This window comes from Theropithecus gelada, chromosome 1 (assembly GCF_003255815.1).
Source record: "Theropithecus gelada isolate Dixy chromosome 1, Tgel_1.0, whole genome shotgun sequence".
Lineage (NCBI taxonomy): Eukaryota > Metazoa > Chordata > Mammalia > Primates > Cercopithecidae > Theropithecus > Theropithecus gelada.
The window spans coordinates 197,641,130-197,661,074 of NC_037668.1; the positions used below are offsets into that span (position 1 = coordinate 197,641,130).

General features: G+C 41.8%; 1 protein-coding gene across 3 annotated transcripts in view; it reads left to right on the top strand.

Annotated features, from left to right (window-relative positions):
- Window positions 1-19,945, top strand: part of ADCY10 (adenylate cyclase 10) — a 98,101-nt gene that overhangs the window by 26,702 nt on the left and 51,454 nt on the right. For all 3 annotated transcript variants that reach the window (XM_025393747.1, XM_025393754.1, XM_025393738.1), the window contains 8 exons: window positions 2,403-2,594; window positions 5,384-5,502; window positions 5,803-5,879; window positions 7,360-7,549; window positions 10,828-10,883; window positions 15,934-16,087; window positions 18,438-18,630; window positions 19,613-19,699. In XM_025393747.1, coding sequence (XP_025249532.1) covers window positions 2,403-2,594; window positions 5,384-5,502; window positions 5,803-5,879; window positions 7,360-7,549; window positions 10,828-10,883; window positions 15,934-16,087; window positions 18,438-18,630; window positions 19,613-19,699 — 1,068 coding nt within the window. The remainder of the gene's footprint in view (window positions 1-2,402; window positions 2,595-5,383; window positions 5,503-5,802; window positions 5,880-7,359; window positions 7,550-10,827; window positions 10,884-15,933; window positions 16,088-18,437; window positions 18,631-19,612; window positions 19,700-19,945) is intronic.

The following is a 19,945-nucleotide window of genomic DNA, read 5'->3' on the forward strand; positions in this document are numbered from 1 at the left end:
TTGCAAACTACCCATATGACAAGGAATTAATCTCCAGAATATATAAGGAGCTCTAACAGCTCCTTAGAAAAAAATCTAATAATCCAATTTAAAAAATGGGTAAAAGATCTGAATAAGGCCAGGCACAGTGGCTCACACCTGTAATCCCGGCACTTTGGGAGGCCGAGGCGGGCAAATCATGAGATCAGGAGTTCAAGACCAGCCTAGCCAACATGGTGAAACCCCATCTCTACTAAAAATACAAAAAAGTACTTGGGTGTAGTGGCAGGCGCCTGTAATCCCAGCTGCTCAGGAGGCTGAGGCAAGAGTATCGCTTGAACCTGGGAGGCGGAGGTTGCAGTGAGCTGAGATGTGCCACTGCACTCCAGCCCGGGCAACAGAGTGAGACTGCGTCTCAAAAAAAAAAAAAAAAACAAAACTACATAGACATTTCTCAAAGAAGACATACAAATGGCAAACAAGTATGTGAAAAGGTGCTCAACATCATTGATCATCAGATAAATGAAAATCAAAGCTACAATAAGATTATCATCTCATCCCAGTTAAAATGACTTTTATCCAAAAGACAGGCAATAACAAATGCTGGACAGGATGCGAAAAAAAGGGAATCCTTGTATGCTGTTAATGAGAATGTAAATTAGCACAACCACTATGGAGAACAGTTTGCAAGTCCTCAAAAAGCTAAAAAATAGAGCTACCATACAATCTAGAAATTCTACTCCTAGATACATACTCAAAAGAAATCAATATATTGAAGAGATATCTGCACTCCCATGTTTACCACGGTGCTATTCACAATAGTCAAGACTTGGAAGCAACTTAAGTGTCCATCAACAGAGAAATGGATAAAGAAAATGTGGTACATTTACACAACGAAGTACTATTCAGTCATAAAAAAGAATGAGATCTGTCATTTGCAACAACATGAATGGAACTGGAAGTCAATATGTTAAGTGAAATAAACCAGGTATAGAAAGAGAAACCGCATGTTCACACTTATTTGTGGGCGCTAAAAATTAAAACTGTTGGGCTGGGCACGGTGGCTCATGCCTGTAATCCCAGTACTTTGGGAGGCCGAGGCGGGCAGATCATGAGGGCAGGAGTTGGAGACCAGCCTGACCAACATGGTGAAACCTCATCTCTACTAAAAATACAAAAATTAGCCGGGTGTGTTGGTACGTGCCTGTAATCCCAGCTACTCAGGAAGCTAAGGCAGGAGAATCACTTGAACCCAGGAGGCAGGGCTTGCAGTGAGCCGAGATCGTGCCACTGCACTCCAGCCTGAGCGACAGAGCGAGACTCTGTCTCAAAAAAATAAAAATAAAAATAAAAAATAAAACCATTGAACTCATGGGGATAGAGAATATAAGGATGGCTATCAAAGGCTGGGAAGGGTAGTGGGGGATGAGGAGGAATTGGGGATGGTCAATGAGTACAAAAAATGAGAAAGAATGAGAAAGACCTAGTGTTTGCTAGCACAACAGAGTAACTATAGTAAAAAATAATATAATCATTGATATGATTTGGATTTGTATCCCCTCCCAAATCTCATGTTGAATTATAATCCCCAATGTTGGTGGAGGGGACTGGTAGAAGGTGATTGGATCATAGGGGTAGATTACACCCTTGCTGTTCCCATGATAGTGAATGAGTTCTCATGGGATCTGGTTGTTTAAAAGTGTGTAGCACTTCCCCCTGCTCTCCTCTGGCCATATAAGACATGCCTGCTTCTCCTTCGTCTTCCCCCGTATTATAAGTTTGAGTCCTCCCCAGCCATGCTTCCTGTACAGCCCAGGGAACTGTGAGTCAATTAAATCTCATTTCTTTGTAAATTACCTAGTCTCAGGTAGTTCTTTATAGCAGTGGGAGAACGGACTAACACAACCATACATTTTTAAAACAACTAAAAGAGTATAATTGGATTGTTTGTAACACAAACAATAAATGCTTGAGGGGATGAATAATCCATTTACCCTGATGTGATTATCACACATTGCATGCCTGTATCAAAATATCTCATGTAACACATAAATATGTACATTTACTATAGATCTACAAAAATTAAAAAAATTTTAAATTTTTTTAAAAACTAAGAGAGCCAAAAAGAACAGTAGTTCTTTCCCTTATTGCGATGGCTCATATTGGCATGAGGAAGCCAGCTGTTGGGGTAATGGAGTGGTTGCTGGCCAAAAATTAGCACATGCATAAGTCCCCACTGGAAGAGAGGGATTTTGGTTCTATTTCCATCTGCTCGACTTCAGGCATGCTGGCTCTGTCACGTTTTACCTCACACATTCTGAGGCAGACATTCCCTAGATGATTTCAGGTATGAGGTGGGGGCAGTGTTGGGGGAGGGATCCACTGCCAAGGACACCTACAGAAAGCTGCTGTCTACTTTGCAGATTGATGACAAGCAGCTTCAGGGCTATTTGTCTGAGCTTCGCCCAGTGACGACTGTGTTTGTGAACCTGATGTTTGAAGACCAAGACAAAGCAGAAGAGATAGGCCCAGCCATCCAGGATGCCTATATACACATCACTTCTGTCCTGAAGATCTTCCAAGGCCAAATCAATAAAGTCTTCATGTTTGACAAGGTAAGTGTGAACTATGGGATGGGAACCTACCAATAGTTTGAGGTTAGCATTCATGGACAAGCACATTGGTGAGACGGAGAGAATAGACATGGGAAATTTAACCTAGAGGCTGGGCGTGGTGGCTCACGCCTGTAATCCCAGTTCTTTGGGAGGCCGAGGTAGGCGAATCACTTGAGATCAGGAGTTCAAGATCAGCCTAGCCAACATAGTGAAACCTTGTCTCTACTAAAAATACAAAAATTAGCCAGGTGTGGTGGCAAGTGCCTATAATCTCAGCTACTCAGGAGGCTGAGGTAGGACAATGGCTTGAACCTGAGAGGCGGAGGTTGTGGTGAGCCGAGATCACGCCACTGCACTCCAGCCTGGGCTATATAGTAAGATTCCGTCTCAACCAAACAAAAAAAGAAATTTAACCTAGAAGGCCAGTCTTTATAATTACAACTTCTATGGTGGATATGGCACTTACTCTGTGCCAGGCACTGTTCTCAGGACCTGATCTGTATTGACTCATTTCATCCTCATGACCACTCTGAGTGGTAAGTGCTCTTGTCATTATCCTCATTATATAGATGAGGATGCTGAAACAGAGATTAGGATGCCAGGACAAGGACAAGGTGAGATTACGTTTTGCTCATGATCATCAAGCTAGTAAAGGGGGAGGCTGGGATTCAAACCCAGGCAGTCTGCCATCCCTGTCTGAGCTCACTACGCTGGGTAACCTCTCACTACACGTAAGTCTCCAGCCCAGCGCATGATGTATTACCCGGGGGTTTCGGGTCAGGAGTCTAGCAACCTTCACACCCCAGAAGCTTGTTTCCAAGAATGCCCACTTGCCATGTCAAGACCTCCAGTTCCCCCTTTATTTTCATCCATGGTAGGGAGGGCACTGCCTCTGCTCCCAGGTGTTTTCACTCTGTTTTTTTTTTTTGAGATGGAGTCTTGCTCTGTTGCCCAGGCTGGAATGCAGTGGTGCAATCTTGGCTCACTGTAACCTCCGCCTCCCGGGTTCAAGTGATTCTCTTGACTCGGTCTCCTGAGTAGCTGGGATTACAGGCATGCACCACCACACCCAGCTAAGTTTTGTATTTTTAGTAGAGATGGGGTTTCGCCATGTTGGCCAGGTGGGTCTCGAATTCCTGACCTCAAGTGATCCACCTGCCTCAGCCTCCCAAAGTGCTGGGATTACAGGCGTGAGCCACTGCGCCTGGTCTTCACTCTGTTCTTAATCAATTCAGAGAAAAGTGATGTGATGAACAAAGGACCACAGATGCATATATGAGAATTGATTTCCCATCTCAATTCCTTTTGTGTATTAAAAGCAGAGCACTTAATTACTGCCCTGCATCCACTCACTCACTAATACAACAAGCATTTACTGAGCATTTCATAGAAGATGAAAAATAGGGCTGGGCAGCAGAGATGAGTAACACACACATTGACACAACTAGGCAGAAAGCATGCATTCCATATGAGACAAACTAACTCTGTGCTATGGGAGTTCTGGGAAAGGGATTACTTCCAGCCTGGTGCCTCCAGTATCTTCTTCAATATTGATTCATGGGTATCATAAGAAAAGAGTATAGAATCTAAGAGAATAATCTTTCGTGTCTTGCAGACATGGCTCCAGATATTCCCAGCTGTGAGAGTTAACAAGTCATTGAACTTCTCTGAGCCTTGGTTTATTCCTCTTTGAATGGGGATAGTATTTGCCTCAAATGATTGTGGAAAGTTTTAAATAATGTAATATGTGTGAGGCACTTGGTGTAATGCCTATCTTAGAGTCAGCACGCAATAAATGAGAGCTGGGGGAATCAAAAGCTCTTGCCAGGCCACTACATAAATTTGCAGGCAAATGGGCTCCCTGCTTCCCCCAAAGGGGTGGCCCTCTTTACACATACCTAGAAGCAGGGTTTCTCCCTTCACGTCAAGGCAGATCCCAGTTCTTTTAAAGATCTAATAGTTGATCAAATTCTTTTGGACAGGGTTGAAGAAACTGAGGTATTTTAGCGTTCTTTGCATTTTATCAGGATGTAACATGTCAAAAACTCAAAATTTCAACCCATCATCCTTTATTCACAATGCCCTTTTCTTACAGACAACAGCACCTGACTGAGGTCTTTTTTTAAGTGACTAATACTACAAATGCCAAGCTTTAGAGTTGAATCATTGCATGGAACAGTTAGCTTTATGAAAAGAAAACCTACTCACAGCTTAAGCCTTTATCCCTAAGAATGATAACAGTATCTGCAAAGTACTTTATAGTTTACGATGACTTTTTGAATATATAACACATTAATTCTTTTAGTAGGCAAAAGCATCTCAGCAGGTCTACAGTATATCCATTTTCAGATAGATAAACGAAGTTCCTAGATTGTAATTGACTTACTAAGTTTCCACAGTTGAGAAGTGGCTTGAGAACAGAGACTTTCTGATTCCAGAGCTGGTGCCTTTTCCACTGCTCTGTGCTGCTGCTTCATAGACTTAAACTGAGCACCTTGCAGCATGGACCTTGGTCCCAGGAGAGAGTAAGCTGGAGCATGCACACAGATAGCTCAGCCCTATTCACTACATCTGGAGCAAAACAAGCCCTTCTCCAGGGCTCAAGCCCTCCTGTTGATGATGCAGTAGAAGTGACTGAAGTGTACTAAAAATAAAATACTGTGAGAGAAATCATGATGAAATTTGATTCAGAAGCCGAAAATTGCTGCGGGCTCTCTGTTGAGCCTTCTGGCCCGTCAGTTGAAAGCACACTGTCCATCAGCTGTGGTTGCTGTCTCTCTCCCTCACAGGGCTGCTCTTTCCTCTGTATCTTTGGCTTCCCTGGGGAAAAGGTACCTGACGAGCTCACTCATGCTCTGGAATGTGCTATGGATATATTTGACTTCTGCTCTCAAGTCCACAAAATCCAGTGAGTGTTGACCCTGGTCCCACCCAGTGGTCCCTGACCCTTTTGAGGCATACGTAGGGGAGGGCATGCAGGGAACAGGAAAGAAAGAAGAATTAATTAAGAACTTAGTCCTGTGTCTTAAACTGTTGTTCCTCCCTCGCATCTCCGGGCCATGTAGAAATGCCATAAACTGATTCCAACGGATAGAGAAAATCCTTTCCCACCCTTTCCCAACCCAGGCATTATTTCCCACCCTTCCCACTTCCTCTATGCTCATTATCTTTGTCTCTTTCCCCACAAATCTTGTCTCCCCTGCACCAGAACTGTATCCATCGGCGTTGCCAGTGGGATTGTCTTCTGTGGGATCGTTGGACACACTGTGAGACACGAGTACACAGGTGTGCTGAGTCAGCTCATCTCCACTTTTCTTTCCACAAACACAGCACCTTGCCACTGGGCTTTGAGGGAGGAAGCACAAAAATGAGTGAGACATGGGCCCTGTCCTCAGAGAGTCTTCCAGATGGAGCCAAGCCATGGAGCTCTCAATGCTTGCAGAGTGTGCATTTCTGGGGCTCCGCATGAGTATGAGAAATATGTAGTCACGGGAGGGGAACAGTGGGAGGCTATATGTTGATGGAATGAGGGACTCCTGTAATAATTTCCTGTTAACAATAAGTAGTTACTTCTCTTAATTCCTGGAATAGGCTAGAACTCCTTAAAAATTATGAATGTTGATATTACTGAAAAATAGTGATACTCTCAAAAGAGAGTAGTAGTAAGTAAATGTTATCTCCAGATTTCAGGACTCTATTACTTCCCTCTTCCATCCTATCAGGGTTTAAGATTTTCAGCAATAATGCATCTAAAATACTGACTATATGTAAAATATCAAGATAGTTATGTCTGAAATGATACAATGCCTGAGATTTTCTTCGAAAGTACACAGGGTGGGGAGTGTATGGGGGTGAGGATGGGGCAGGATTGGAGATGGGCTAATGGCTTATTGGGATGGGGTGATGGGTATACGGAAATTCATTAAATTATATTTTATTTTATGGTCAAATTTCTCCACAATAAATAGTTTTTAAAAAGAGTATCTCGTTCAGAAGTATTCAAGTTTATGTTAAAGTGACACATTTGCTGCCTCACTTGTAGTAATATTAATTGAGGGCTTACAAGCAGCCAGCTGCTGTTCAAAGTGATAAGCGTGTATTAACTCATTAATCTTCATAAACTACCCTCTGAGATAGATACTATTATCATCCCTATTTTATAGGTTAGAGAATGGAGGCATGAGGAGTTATTTAAAGTAATTGCCCCAAGTAATTTGCACATAGTTAGAGGTAGAGCTGGTGTTCAACCCTGCACAGTCTGCCTTCAGAGCCTGTGCTTCAATTCTCCATGCACGCCTCTTCTAGCCCATTTACTAAATCAAGAAATTGCCAAATGAAGGTTTATTCATAGGAGCATACAGACACAATTTTGTGTCTCATATGGGGATCAGTACCCCAGGCCCGAGCTTGTGTTTGTCCACCTTGTATTAGAAGACCAGTTCACACCTTCTTTGAGAGCCTTCAGTGCTGTGGCCATCCCACTTACAGAGCCTGCTCCATACTCAAGGCCCTTCCATCCCTGAGCAGATGATTCTCTTGGCCTCCCAGGTGAGGCAGAAACTTTGCTAATGGCTGATTAACTCCCTGCATATTTTGTTAACAGCCATTGGCTGAATATGGGTCTTGAGGCTAGACTTGTATGTCATTCATGAGTGACAAAGGGAGTAAAGGGTAAACATGCTATTTGGGGACAGTATGTTTCAGATTACATTCAGTTCAATAGCTGTTATTTCCCTGATCTTTGACTTTATCTTTCTTATTATAGTCATTGGTCAAAAAGTCAACATAGCTGCCAGGATGATGATGTACTACCCAGGAATTGTGACCTGTGACTCTGTCACCTACAATGGCAGCAACCTACCAGCCTACTTTTTTAAAGAGCTTCCAAAGAAAGTTATGAAAGGTGTTGGAGATTCTGGACCATTGTATCAGTATTTGGGCCATACTGAGAAAGTGTGAGTGTGGAGCATTAATTTTGAAGTATATTTTAGTAAAGAAGTGGGAGAATTATGATAGCAAAGCAATCACCCGTTTAAGATTTGGAACCAATTCAAGAAGTTGAAATCTATGCTTTCCCCAGACCAAGTCCCAGACTTCAAAATCCTTAATCTTTCCTCCATCCGACTGACACTATGGCATGGTAGAAGAACCCATTCTCTCCTCAGATCTGAGAATATGAGGGTGATTCTTCGAAGTTGTACAAACCAAAGAAAAAATCCTCTCATTTGAGTATCTATTTGCACCCAAATGGGCCCAATCACCAACTATTAAATATTTACTAATTATGTCAACCATATGCTGAATAGGGTTAGAAGAGTGTAAGATATTATTCCTCCTCTAAGTCTTTAGTGACATACATTCCCCAAAAGCTCAGCATCGATTTATGGGTGTCACTTTGAAGCTTAAAATCCTTCGATGGCTTTTAGTCATTTTCATGGTGATGTTGAAAATCTCTGCAATGACATACAGGGTACCACCTGCCTTTCCAAACTCATCTCCTCCTGTGCCCCCTCCTCTGGGTTGTTTAAGTAGATTGTCCTCATCAGCACCCACCTACTCCTGGTTTATTGGGAAAACCACAGTCAATTTTTGAAACCCAGCTCGAGGGATTCATAGACATTCCTCTATGAATTCCCCATCCCAGCTAGACAGTTAAGCTCTTTCCTCCTTTGTCTTCCTCCTTCCTCTTCCTTTTCTCCTCCTATAGCATATTACTACATTAGAACACTCCTCACCCTATATCACAATTATTCACTTGCTATACTTTTCACTTGTTACACTGTGAACTCTTTGAAGATACTAATTATTTCTTTATTCTTATATCCCCAGTGCTTGATATACAGTAGGTCCTCAATAATGATGAATAAATGAATAGCACGGAAAGCAGAAAGTTGTTATTCTTTTTGTTAGCAAGCTAGAATCAAGGTCTTCAAGAGTCAGATAAGAGAACCAGGGCTGCAGTTGGGTCAAAATGTCTTTATTATTCACTTCAGTATTCCTGAGGCTGAGCACTGTGCTTGGCGTACATAGGCCATCAAGAAAGTGCAGTTTGAATACATGAATGAATAATAATTTTTAGTGAGTACTTATTAAACATCAGGTACTTTACCTCAAAATATATAATTTAGTCTTAATATTGACCATATGAGATAGAAACTATTATAATTTCCATTTTATAAATTCAAAAACTGAGGCTCAGAGATGTTAAATGACTTGTCTATGGCTATATCTATAGTGTGCAATGGAGTCAAGATTCAGTCACAATAATGTGACCTTACGGGCAATCACAAAACCTCAGTGGTGTGCAAAAATAAACATTTGTTTTTCTCACAAGTGTGGGATTCAGTTGATCTTGGCTGGATTTGGTTGATCTTGTCTTGGCTTATTCACATGCCTGGGGTTCAACAGGCTGTCAGCCAAGTTAGCGGCCTCAGTTGGGGTAATTAGGGCAATTAGGTTCTATGTGTCTCATCTTCCATCCAGTATGTTTGTCCTGGCAATATTGGAGGAGCAAGAGAGCAGGCCCAATGCAAAAGCATTTTTCAAGCCTCTTCTTGTGTTATGTTTGCAGACAGTCCATTGACGAAAGCATTCACAAGGCTGAGTCCAGAATGAGAGGACTCTGCCAAGTTACACGGCAAAGGGCATAGATACAGGTACTGGGGCCATTAATGCAGTCAGTTTACTATGCAAACCCAGGACTATCTGATCTCAAAGCCTGCACTCTTCATGATTTTTCTGTACCATCTCTGTAGATAAAAGAGTGTAGAAATACACATACACATATGAACAGGACCCAGTTCCTGCCTAGAAAATTCACAATAAAGTGGGGAAGACCAACATACACAAACTTAGCTGTACGTTACATGGGAACCTTTGATATATGCTATAAGAGAGGCATAACAAAGTAGTATTGTAGTTCAGAGAAGGGCATAATCCATTTTGAGTAAAAGGCTTCTTCAAGAGATACTGTTACGGAGTGAGGAAACATATGCACCCTGGCCTATGCTGGGACACTGTCAGTATCCTGTGTTACTACCTGCTGTGGGGTCTTGGGCAATTAAACTCTTTGTGCCTGAATTTCCTCACTGGCGAAATGAACGTAATAGTCATACTACTTTTTTTTCTTTCTTTTTTTTTTTTTGAGATGGAACTTTGCTCTTGTTGACCAGGATGGAATGCAATGGCATGATCTTGGCTCACTACAACCTCCGTCTCCTGGATTCCAGCGATTCTCCTGCCTCAGCCTCCAGAGTAGCTGGACTGACAGGCGCATGCCACTACGTCCAGCTAATTTTTGTATTTTTAGTAGAGACAGAGTTTCACCATGTTGGTCAGGCTGGTCTCAAACTCCTGACGTCAGATGATTCAGCTGTTTCAGCCTCCCAAAGTGCTGGGATTACAAGTGTGAGCCACTGCGTCTGGCCAGTAGTGCTTTTTCCTTTCTTTCTTTTTTTTTAGACGGAGTCTCGCTCGGTCGCCCAGGCTGGAGTGCAGTGGCACGATCTCGGCTCACTGCAAGCTCCGCCTCCCAGGTTCACGCCGTTCTCCTGCCTCAGCCTCCCCGAGGAGCTGGGACTACAGGCGCCTGCCACCATGCCCGGTTAATTTCACTTTGTATTTTTGGCAGAGACAGGGTTTCACCGTGTTAGCCAGGATGATCTCGATCTCCTGACCTCGTGATCTACCCGCCTTGGCCTCCCAAAGTGCTGGGATTACAGGCGTGAGCCACTGCTCCCAGCCAAGTAGTACTTCTGAACGGTGTTTTTGTCAGGATTAAAGAAAATGATGCATGTAAAGCACTTGGAACTGCACCAGACACATAGCATGTGCTTAAAAAAAGGTGCGCTATTATTGTTTAAGCAATTGGTGGAATTTTTGCAGAATGTGTGACTCTGCACCACATTGAAGTCTATTGGGCCATATATCAGGTGTCTGATCTCCTTAGAAAGGGGTTTCCTCTACCAGTGCAGACTCAACAAGCATTTATTGAACAATGTGCCAGGTACTATGGAAACAGATGCTTCCTGAGTTCTTTGGATTCTCCACTATCAAGTAAGACCTTCTCCTTTCTCCTTCTCTTGGCATTTGCAACCCTTGAGTCAGGGGATAGACTCATGTTAGCAATTGAGAAGGAAACTTTCTGGGGACTAAGAACTAGTCACTCTTGCTCTCAATATTTCCCTGTTTTGAATCTAACATCTGTTTTTTTTCTTTTTTTCCTTCTCTTCAGCATGTTTGGTATGGCGTGCCTCATCTGCAACAGAAAGGAGGATTACCCTTTGCTGGGTAGGTAGTAGGCCTTGATTTTAAACTTCTTTATTGAACTATAACAAAACATGCAGGAAAATACATCAATGATAAGTGTGCAACTTAATGAATTATCACAAAGTGAAAATATAATCATCGTCCAAGTTAAGAAATAGAAAAATAGGCCGGGCGCGGTGGCTCAAGCCTGTAATCCCAGTACTTTGGGAGGCCGAGACGGGCGGATCACGAGGTCAGGAGATCGAGACCATCCTGGGTAACACGGTGAAACCCTGTCTCTACTAAAAAAAATACAAAAAACTAGCCGGGCGAGGTGGTGGGCTCCTGTAGTCCCAGCTACTCGGGAGGCTGAGGCAGGAGAATAGCGTAAACCCTGGAGGCGGAGCTTGCAGTGAGCTGAGATCCGGCCACTCCACTCCAGCCTGGGCGACAGAGCGAGACTCTGTCTCAAAAAAAAAAAAAAAAGAGAAAGAAAGAAATAGAAAAATAGCAATACACCAGGATTGCTCTTTCCTACTTCCTTTCCCCTGTTTAAAAAATTGATATAGATGGAATCATACATTGCATAATTATATATGCCTTATATATACTTTCTCTTACTCAATGGTGTGTTGTATAATTCATCCATATTGTTGGGTGTAGCTGTAATTCATTCTCTGTCATTACTATGTAGTATTCCATTTTTATACATATACAACAATTTACCCATTCTGTTACTGTACAACATTTGGGTTATTTCCAGTTTTTGGTTCTTATGAATAATATTGCTACAAACATTCTTACACAGTCTTTTGGTGAACGCATGTATGCATTTCTGTTGAGTACAATGTAAAATGTAGGACTGAAATTGTTGGGACAGAGGGTGCAATTTTGGTAGATGATGCCAAGTAGTTTTCCAAAATGGTTGTATTTCTTTCTATTCTGATCGAGTATGTTAAGAGAGTTCCAGTTGTTCTTCATCTTTGGCAACAACTTAGTTTAATTAATCTTTATCCTTTCAATAATTCTGTTGGGTATATAGTGGTATCTTGTTATGGTTTCCATTTGTATTTCCCTGATGTGGTTGAGCTCCTTTTTCATAAGTTTTTTGACCATTTGGACTGATTTATTTATTTATTTTGAGACAGAATCTCACTCTGTTGCCCAGGCTGGAGTACAGTGGAGCAATCTTGGCTCACTACAACCTCTACCTCCTGGGTTCAAGTGATTCTCATGTCTCAGCCTCCTGAGTAGCTGGGATTACAGGTGCCCGCCACCATGCCCAGTTAATTTTTGTGTTTTAGTGGAGATAGGGCTTCACCATATTGGCCAGACTGGTCTTGAACTCCTAGCTTCAAGTGATCCGCCCACCCCAGCCTCCCAAAGTGCTGGGATTACAGGCGTGAGCCACTGTGCCCAGCCCAGACATTTTTTTAAAGTACTTGTACAATTTTTCACCTACTTTTCAACTGGGTTGTATTTTGATTATCTTTTGGAATTATTTACGCATTCTAGAAATGGGTCCTTTGTCATTTGTTTGTACTGTATATCACTTTTCCCACTCTATACTTGCCTTTTTACTCTCAGTTATGCATGTAATATGCAGAATTCTTAATTTTAATGTAATCAAATTTACCTGTCTTTTATAGTTAGTGCTTCTGTATACTATATGAGATACCTTTCATTACCCAAAAATCACGGAGATATTTTTCTAGCATTTTTTCCAGAAATTTTGTTTTTACCTTTTATATTTAAGTCTACAACCCATTTGGAAGTGATATTTTTGTGATTCCTGGTGATAGGGCCCTTATTATACAAAAGATAATTCGAGATTAGACTGGAGTAGACCTAAAATGAGGCAGGGATATACCTATGAGAGAAGAGACCCAACGAAAATTGGCCTGTGGATTCTGAAGGCAGCCACTTCGAGTAGCACTTGTAATTTCCTTCTGTCAGACACAAACATCCCCAAAAGTCTTATCGTAAGTTAAATCTTGGTCTTAACTGTGTTAAGGCAATTAAGAGGAGGCTCTGTCTCACACTTTGGAGAAATATGAGGCCACAATCTTGGTGTCAGCAGAGCCTGAAGGAGGGCAACAGTTCCAGAACTGCAAAAAACACTTGGGCCAGGAGAAATGCCTCACTTTCACTGCTTTCAGGTAGTTTTCAGGGTCTTCAAGCCAATCACTTCATTTAAGTCCAGATTCCAAAACTCCGGAAGCTAGAGAGAAGGAATACCCACTCTCGCCCTCCTCTGAGGCCTTGCTTGTCATCCTAGGATATACTTATTTTAATAACTGACAGCAACAGAATCCTAACCTTCTTTCTATAAGACTGCAGACCCAACATGACAGTCACATTAGAACACATTATGTGTATATTTCTTTTTTTGTTTTTTTGAGACAGAGTCTCACTCTCTTGCCCAGGTTGGAGGCAGTGGTGTGATCTCAGCTCACTGCAACCTCTGCCTCCTGAGTTCAAGCGATTCTTCTGCCTCAGCCTCCCAAGTAGCTGGGATTACAGGTGCACACCACCGCACCCAGGTACTTTTTGTATTTTTAGTAGAGACGGGGTTTCACCATATTGGCCAGGCTGGTCTTGAACTGATCTCGTGATCTGCATGCCTTGGCCTCCCAAAGTGCTGGGATTACAGGCGTGAGCAACTGTGTGCAGCCTATGTGTATATTTCTCAGTCTGATCTAGTTGCCTTTTTGCCCTGATTCCACCAGTATGACAGAAAGATCAGACCCACATACCTTTCCTTCAAGCTATAACTAAACACAGATTGTCAGAGGCTAGCAGCATGGGAAATGCCCTTCTTTTACAAGAGCTGCTATAAATGCAATTGCAACAACATGGTTGACAACAAAACTATAATAAATAAATAGTGGCTTTTTAGGGTAAAAACTGCAGACAACAGTCCCCGATATTGAGGCTTTGCTTAGACAGAAACAAGGTGCAGGCATTTCAAGTTAAGGAGACTACCTCATTTGAGAATCCGGCTAAAGATAATCCATAAGGTTCTACCTGTAGGCGTTCTGTATGAATAGAACACAGGGAGCTGGAAGAGTCAGCTAGGCAGCCTTTTTTTTTTTTTTTTTTTTAAGCTTCCTTAGGAAACTTTATTTTTTTTATTTTTTTTATTTTTTTTGAGGCGGAGTCTTGCTCTGTCGCCCAGGCTGTAGTGCAGTGGCGCAATCTCGGCTCACTGCAAGCTCCGCCTCCCGGGCCCACACCATTCTCCTGCCTCAGCCTCCCGAGTAGCTGGGACCACAGGTGCCCGCCACCACACCCGGCTAATTTTTTGTAGTTTTAGTAGAGACGGGGTTTCACTGTGTTAGCCAGGATGGTCTTGATCTCCTGACCTTGTGATCCGCCCGCCTCAGCCTCCTAAAGTGCTGGGATTACAGGCGTGAGCCACCGCGCCCGGCCAGGAAACTTTATTTTTTTATTTTTATTTATTTTTATTATTATACTTTAAGTTCTAGGGTACATGTGCACAACGTGCAGGTTTGTTACTTATGTATACATGTGTATATATGTGTGTGCAGCTATGCAGACTTTTAAGCCTCATCTTCTGAGTTCCTATGTGAGCTTCATTCAGGCCAAAGAAAAACACAAAACATCTCACAAAATTGAGGTTCAAATGCATTTTCGGAAAGGGAATATTTCACCCAAAAGAAGCAATACGGTCTGCTGAGTAGTTCTCACTGAGCCATACTCAGAAATTTATATTACCAAGCAAAGCACTTAGCTTCCTTTTATTAAATATCTACACTTGGATTAATGGTCCTTCAACAAAGACATTAGATAATACCTGGATATTTATTTGTTCTATCAATGAATAACAAAATGGGCCTCCACATTCATCTGCCCAGCAAAGAAGGAATAGTTGGTTCTCAAGGAGTCTCCACTTTTTTTGACAGAAATTGTTCACTGCTTAGAAATTACAATTCTTCCAACTCCTTCCTGTACACCCAGATTTCAAAGACTGTGAGCAGAGTTTCAGATTTCAGCCAGGGTTGTTACAGTATTTAAAAACACACAAGAAAAATAAGGGTTGTAACCCAAGGTGATTTTTATTTTTTTCTTTTCCTTTTCCAAGTTTTCCATATTTTCTACAGTAAGCATATGTTAGTTTTATAATCAGAAAAAACCTACAATTTATTTTCACTAAGAATTTAAGTTGCTCTTATGATAGAAATAATCTGTACATGATTTCTGAAGGCAAATTGAATTTTATCCCTGGTAATGCTTTTTGTAGCCCTGAATTAAGTATAATTTTCATTTACAGAGGGCAAGTTTCCTTTATCACAGAATCAGAAATAAAAATATTTTATCCATAATTGTTTAATGTAGGAAACCTAACTTTGATAAATTTATTTCCTAATGCAATAGTCTACAGATTACTTCTAGTGTGTTGAAAACAAACAAACAACAACAACAACAACAACAACCACCAAGCTTTAGGGTTAGACAGCCTTGGCTTCATTCCTGGTTGTGTAATCTAAGCAAATCTCGGTTTTCTACTCTATAATTAAACATTATAATGAGCGTTATAAGAATACTTTCCTTCACAGCTTCTAATCAAATAAAACTGCAAAACTACATGGTTAGCTTAAAAAGTGCATAAGGCTTGAAGAAAGTCTGTGAACAATGCCATGGAGAAATTCCAAATTGGTTTTTTTTTTTTTTTTTTTTGAGATCGAGTTTCGCTTGTCGCCCAGACTGGAATGCAATGGCGCCATCCCAGCTCACTGCAACCTCCGCCTCCTGGGTTCAAGTGATTCTCCTGCCTCAGTCTCCTGAGTAGCTGGGACTACAGGCACCTGCCACCACATCTGGCTAATTTTTTTTTTTTTTTTTTTTTTAAGTAGAGACAGGGTTTCATAATGTTGGCCAGGCTGGTCACGAACTCCTCACCTCAGATGATCCGCCCGCCTCGGCCTCCCAAAGTGCTGGGATTACAGGAGTGAGCCACCGCGCCTGGCCCAAGGATATTTTTAGAAGGAATGTTTTTATGTGCCTTTTTATATCTCTAGACTATTTTATGCTGATTGAGTTTGCTCTCTTTTAAAACTAAAAATAACAGGACGTAATAAAGAGATCAACTACTTCATGTGTATTATGAAGAAATTTTTGATGTCTAACAGCAGCCAGGTCTTAATGTATGAGGGATTACCGGGATATGGAAAAAGCCAGATACTTACGAAAATTAAGTACCTGGCCCAAGGTGAGAACCACAGGTGAGTGTCTTGGAATGATTGTTCTGTGTGAACCCATAGAATCCTGATTTATTTTGATGCTCCTCTCCTTCCTATAACTTGCCTTATGTAAATTATCCATAACCTACAATGATTGGATGCCATGACACTCGTGCTAAATAGATAACTAACAATAAACATACAGAGCTAAGAAAAAGAGAAACTGGGCTAACCCATGGATATCCTGATTTAATGCCAGGTAGGGCTTGGTTATTTAAAGTTTCCTAAGTAATCCCAATATTCAGACAATTGGCATATATGTTGAGATCAAGGCTAGATTTGGTCTGCAGAACAAACACGTAAGTTTATCCAGCTAGCTGACAGGGAATCACTAGTTCAAACCGTTTAGTCCTGAGACTGGGGATAGAGAATGAGAGGTCTTTGGATTTTTCCCTGGAAGACAGATCTAATATACTTATCTCATGTTGTTTATTTATTTTCATATAAGGAATATCATGAGGGCTATCTCTGGGACAATCCATTCTACTTCCTCATGGAAGTAGATAGTATGGTATTCAACAACAGTAGCAATGACCAGGACAATAATTACCGTGTCTCATATCCTTTCCCCAGCTAACCTAAACAGTATGAGGGGAAAATGCTTGTTAATCTTATAATATTCTTAACTATATCTCTATCCCACATTAAAGTTAGGCCTGAGAAAGGCCAGTTTTAAAATATCTTTACCATTGCTGAAGGGATAATTCACAACAGTCAGAAGACATTTGTTTATTCACGTATTCAATCATTTATTGAATTCCTACTATGTTCAGGAACTACTAAGTGCTGTATTCATTAGCCAGGGCCTCTGTAAAAAAAGTGCTACAAATGGGTGGCTTACAACAGAAATTAGTCTCATAGTTCTCAGGAGTAGGAGTTTGAGATCAAGGCATCTTTTCTTCTCTGGACCATGAGGAAGAATCTGTTTCATGCCCACCTGCTAGCTTCTGATGGTTGCTGGCAATCTTTGGTGTTTCAAAGATGGCTTGTAGAAGCATCACCCTAATCTCTGCCTTCATTTCACATGGCATTCTCCCCGTGTGTTGTTTGTGTCCAAATTTCACCTTTTTATAAGGGCATCAGTCATACTGGATTAGAGGCCCACCCTACTCCAGGATGATCTCATCTTAACTAATTGTATCTGCAACGACTCTCTTTTCAAATAAGGTCACACTTTGAGGTCCTAGAGGCTAAGAATTTAACATACGAATTTTGTGGGGACATGTGTCAACAAATGCCAAAGCCCTGAATATCAATAAAGTCTGCTCTCTGCCCTCAAGGAGCTCTCACAGAAGAGGAGGAGAGAGATAATGTGTTAGTCCGTTTTCACGCTGCTATAAAGAACTACCTGAGACTGGGCAATTTATAAAGAAAAGAGGTTTAATTGACTCACAGTTCCACATGGCTGGGGAGGCCTCAGGAAAATTAGAATCATGACAGAAGGCAAAGGGGAAGCAAAGCGTGTCTTACATGGCAGCAGGAGAGAGCGAGCAAAGGAGGAAGTGCCAAACTTTTAAACCATCAAATCTCATGAGAACTCCCTCACTATCATGAGAACAGCGTGGGGGGAACCACCCTCATGATCCAATCCCTTCCCAACAGGTCTGTCTCCTGACACTCGGGGATTACAATTCGGGATGAGATTTGGGTGAGGACACAGAGCCAAACCATATCAGATAACATTAAAAGTTGAATGTAGTGAGGGCAATGATAGAGACATGCAATAGAGAATTGTGGAAGTTCAGAGAAGAAAGGCTATGTAGCCAACCTTGGGACACTGATGACAGTTTCCAGGAGGCTACACCTGAGCTGAGACTTAAGATGAACATCAAATGAGGGGCAATGAGAAGTGATAGCACTCTGGGCTGAGGAGACAGCATAAGCAAAAGCATGGAGAGGAGAAACAGCTCTGGGTGTGCAGGGAACTCTCACCTGTTTGCTGTTGTGAAGGGTAGATTGCTCGGCAGAGAGTGGCAAGAAAGGATAGAATGAGGCTCTGGAAAGTCTTGTGTGTCACACAAAGGAGGCCTCGGTTCATGCTGTTAGGCAATGGAAGCTCCCAGTCAGAGTGGCTTGCTATTGTGGTAGTATAGGGTGGCAGTAGGACTAGAAAGGAGAGAATTAGCCAGGTTAAATTAATCAGGGCTTAGGAACAGGAGAATGAGGGAGTATATATATCAGAAGCAGCAATAAAGAACAATTGCCAGATAGGTTGGAAAATCTCCATCACTATAGCTGAATATGAGAAGACAGAACTTTCCTTTAACCTTTATTATTTTCAAAAATATATATTTAAAAACTCTCTTCTGATTCTTGATTTTCTCACAAACAGGGTCATTGCCATTTCATTAACTAAGATCAGCTTCCATCAAACTTTCTATACCATCCAGATGCTCATGGTCAATGTCCTAGGCCTGGACACTTGTAAACATTATAAAGAACGACAGACCAACCTTCAAAATAAAGTCATGACACTGTTGGATGAAAAGTTCTACTGTCTTCTTAATGACATTTTCCATGTTCAGGTAACTAGCTAGTATTATACTTCTGCACGAATAACCATGGGCAGGCACAGCAACTCCTCTCTGGTGCATTGTGACTCAGCATCTCTTTGGTCTGTATTTCTGGAGTATCCAGATGCTGAGTAAATGGCTCCCAATCCTCTTTGGATGTGCATCCACATTCTTCACATATTAGAGGTATATTGAAATACCATACTCAAAAAAATCCAAACGACCACCTGCTGACTCATTTTTTCTTACCTTTCTATCATAGCTATGCTAGCTACTCGGGGACACAAAGTCTCTCTGTTCCTACAAGTGATGCCAGTGCAGAGACTGTGCCCTGTCTTTTCCTGAATTATCTAACACAGGGGTCCCCAACCCCTGGTACTAGTCCATGGCCTGTTAGAGACCAGACCACACAGCAGGAGATAACCAGTGGGTGAGCAAGTGAAGCCTCATCTCTATTTATAGCCACTCCCCGTTGCTCACATTATCACCTAAGCTCCTCCTCTTGTCAGATCAGCAGCAGCATTAGATTCCCATAGGAGCATGAACCCTATTGTGAACTGTGCATGCAAGCGATCTAGGCTGCATGCTCCTTATGAGAATCTAATGCCTGATGATCTGTCACTGTCTCCCATCACCCCCATATGGGACCATCGAGTTGCAAGGAAACAAGCTCAGGGCTCCCACTGATTCTATCTACATTACAGTAAGTTGTAGAATTATTTCATCATATATTACAGTGTAATAATAATAGAAGTAAAGTGCACAATAAATGTAATGCACCTGAATCATCTCAAAATCATCCCCGCCTGCCCCAGTTCATGGAAAAACTGTTTTCCACAAAACTGGTCCCTGGGGCCAAAAAGGTTGACACCACTTATCTAACACATGAGGATTTTAAGACACAGAATAGTTAAGTGTTTTGCCCAAAGTCGCACAGCCAGTAGTTCCCTTTGCTATTTTCCCATGCTTCATATTCTCATAATTCTTTGTACAGTTTCCTATTTCTCGGGAGATTTCCAGGATGAGCACCTTGAAAAAGCAAAACCAATTGGAAGTATTGTTTATGAAGATCTTGGAGCAGGTAAGAGCATCTGTGGGTCAAGAAGTTGGGGGAAGAAAACTGGGCAAATCACCACGAAGCCAGGTGGTTTGACTGCATTGGCAAGAAGCTTTTGCAGTATGTGAAGGCTTTATCCTAAAGTACTTCATTCTCCTCCATCCTTCCAAACCTCAAGTTAAAGGTCTGCTTAGAATTTAGATGCCTTGAAAAGAGTCCCTTAACATCACTCCTAGGAGTCTGGCCTCTCTCAGCCCTCCTTTTTTCATG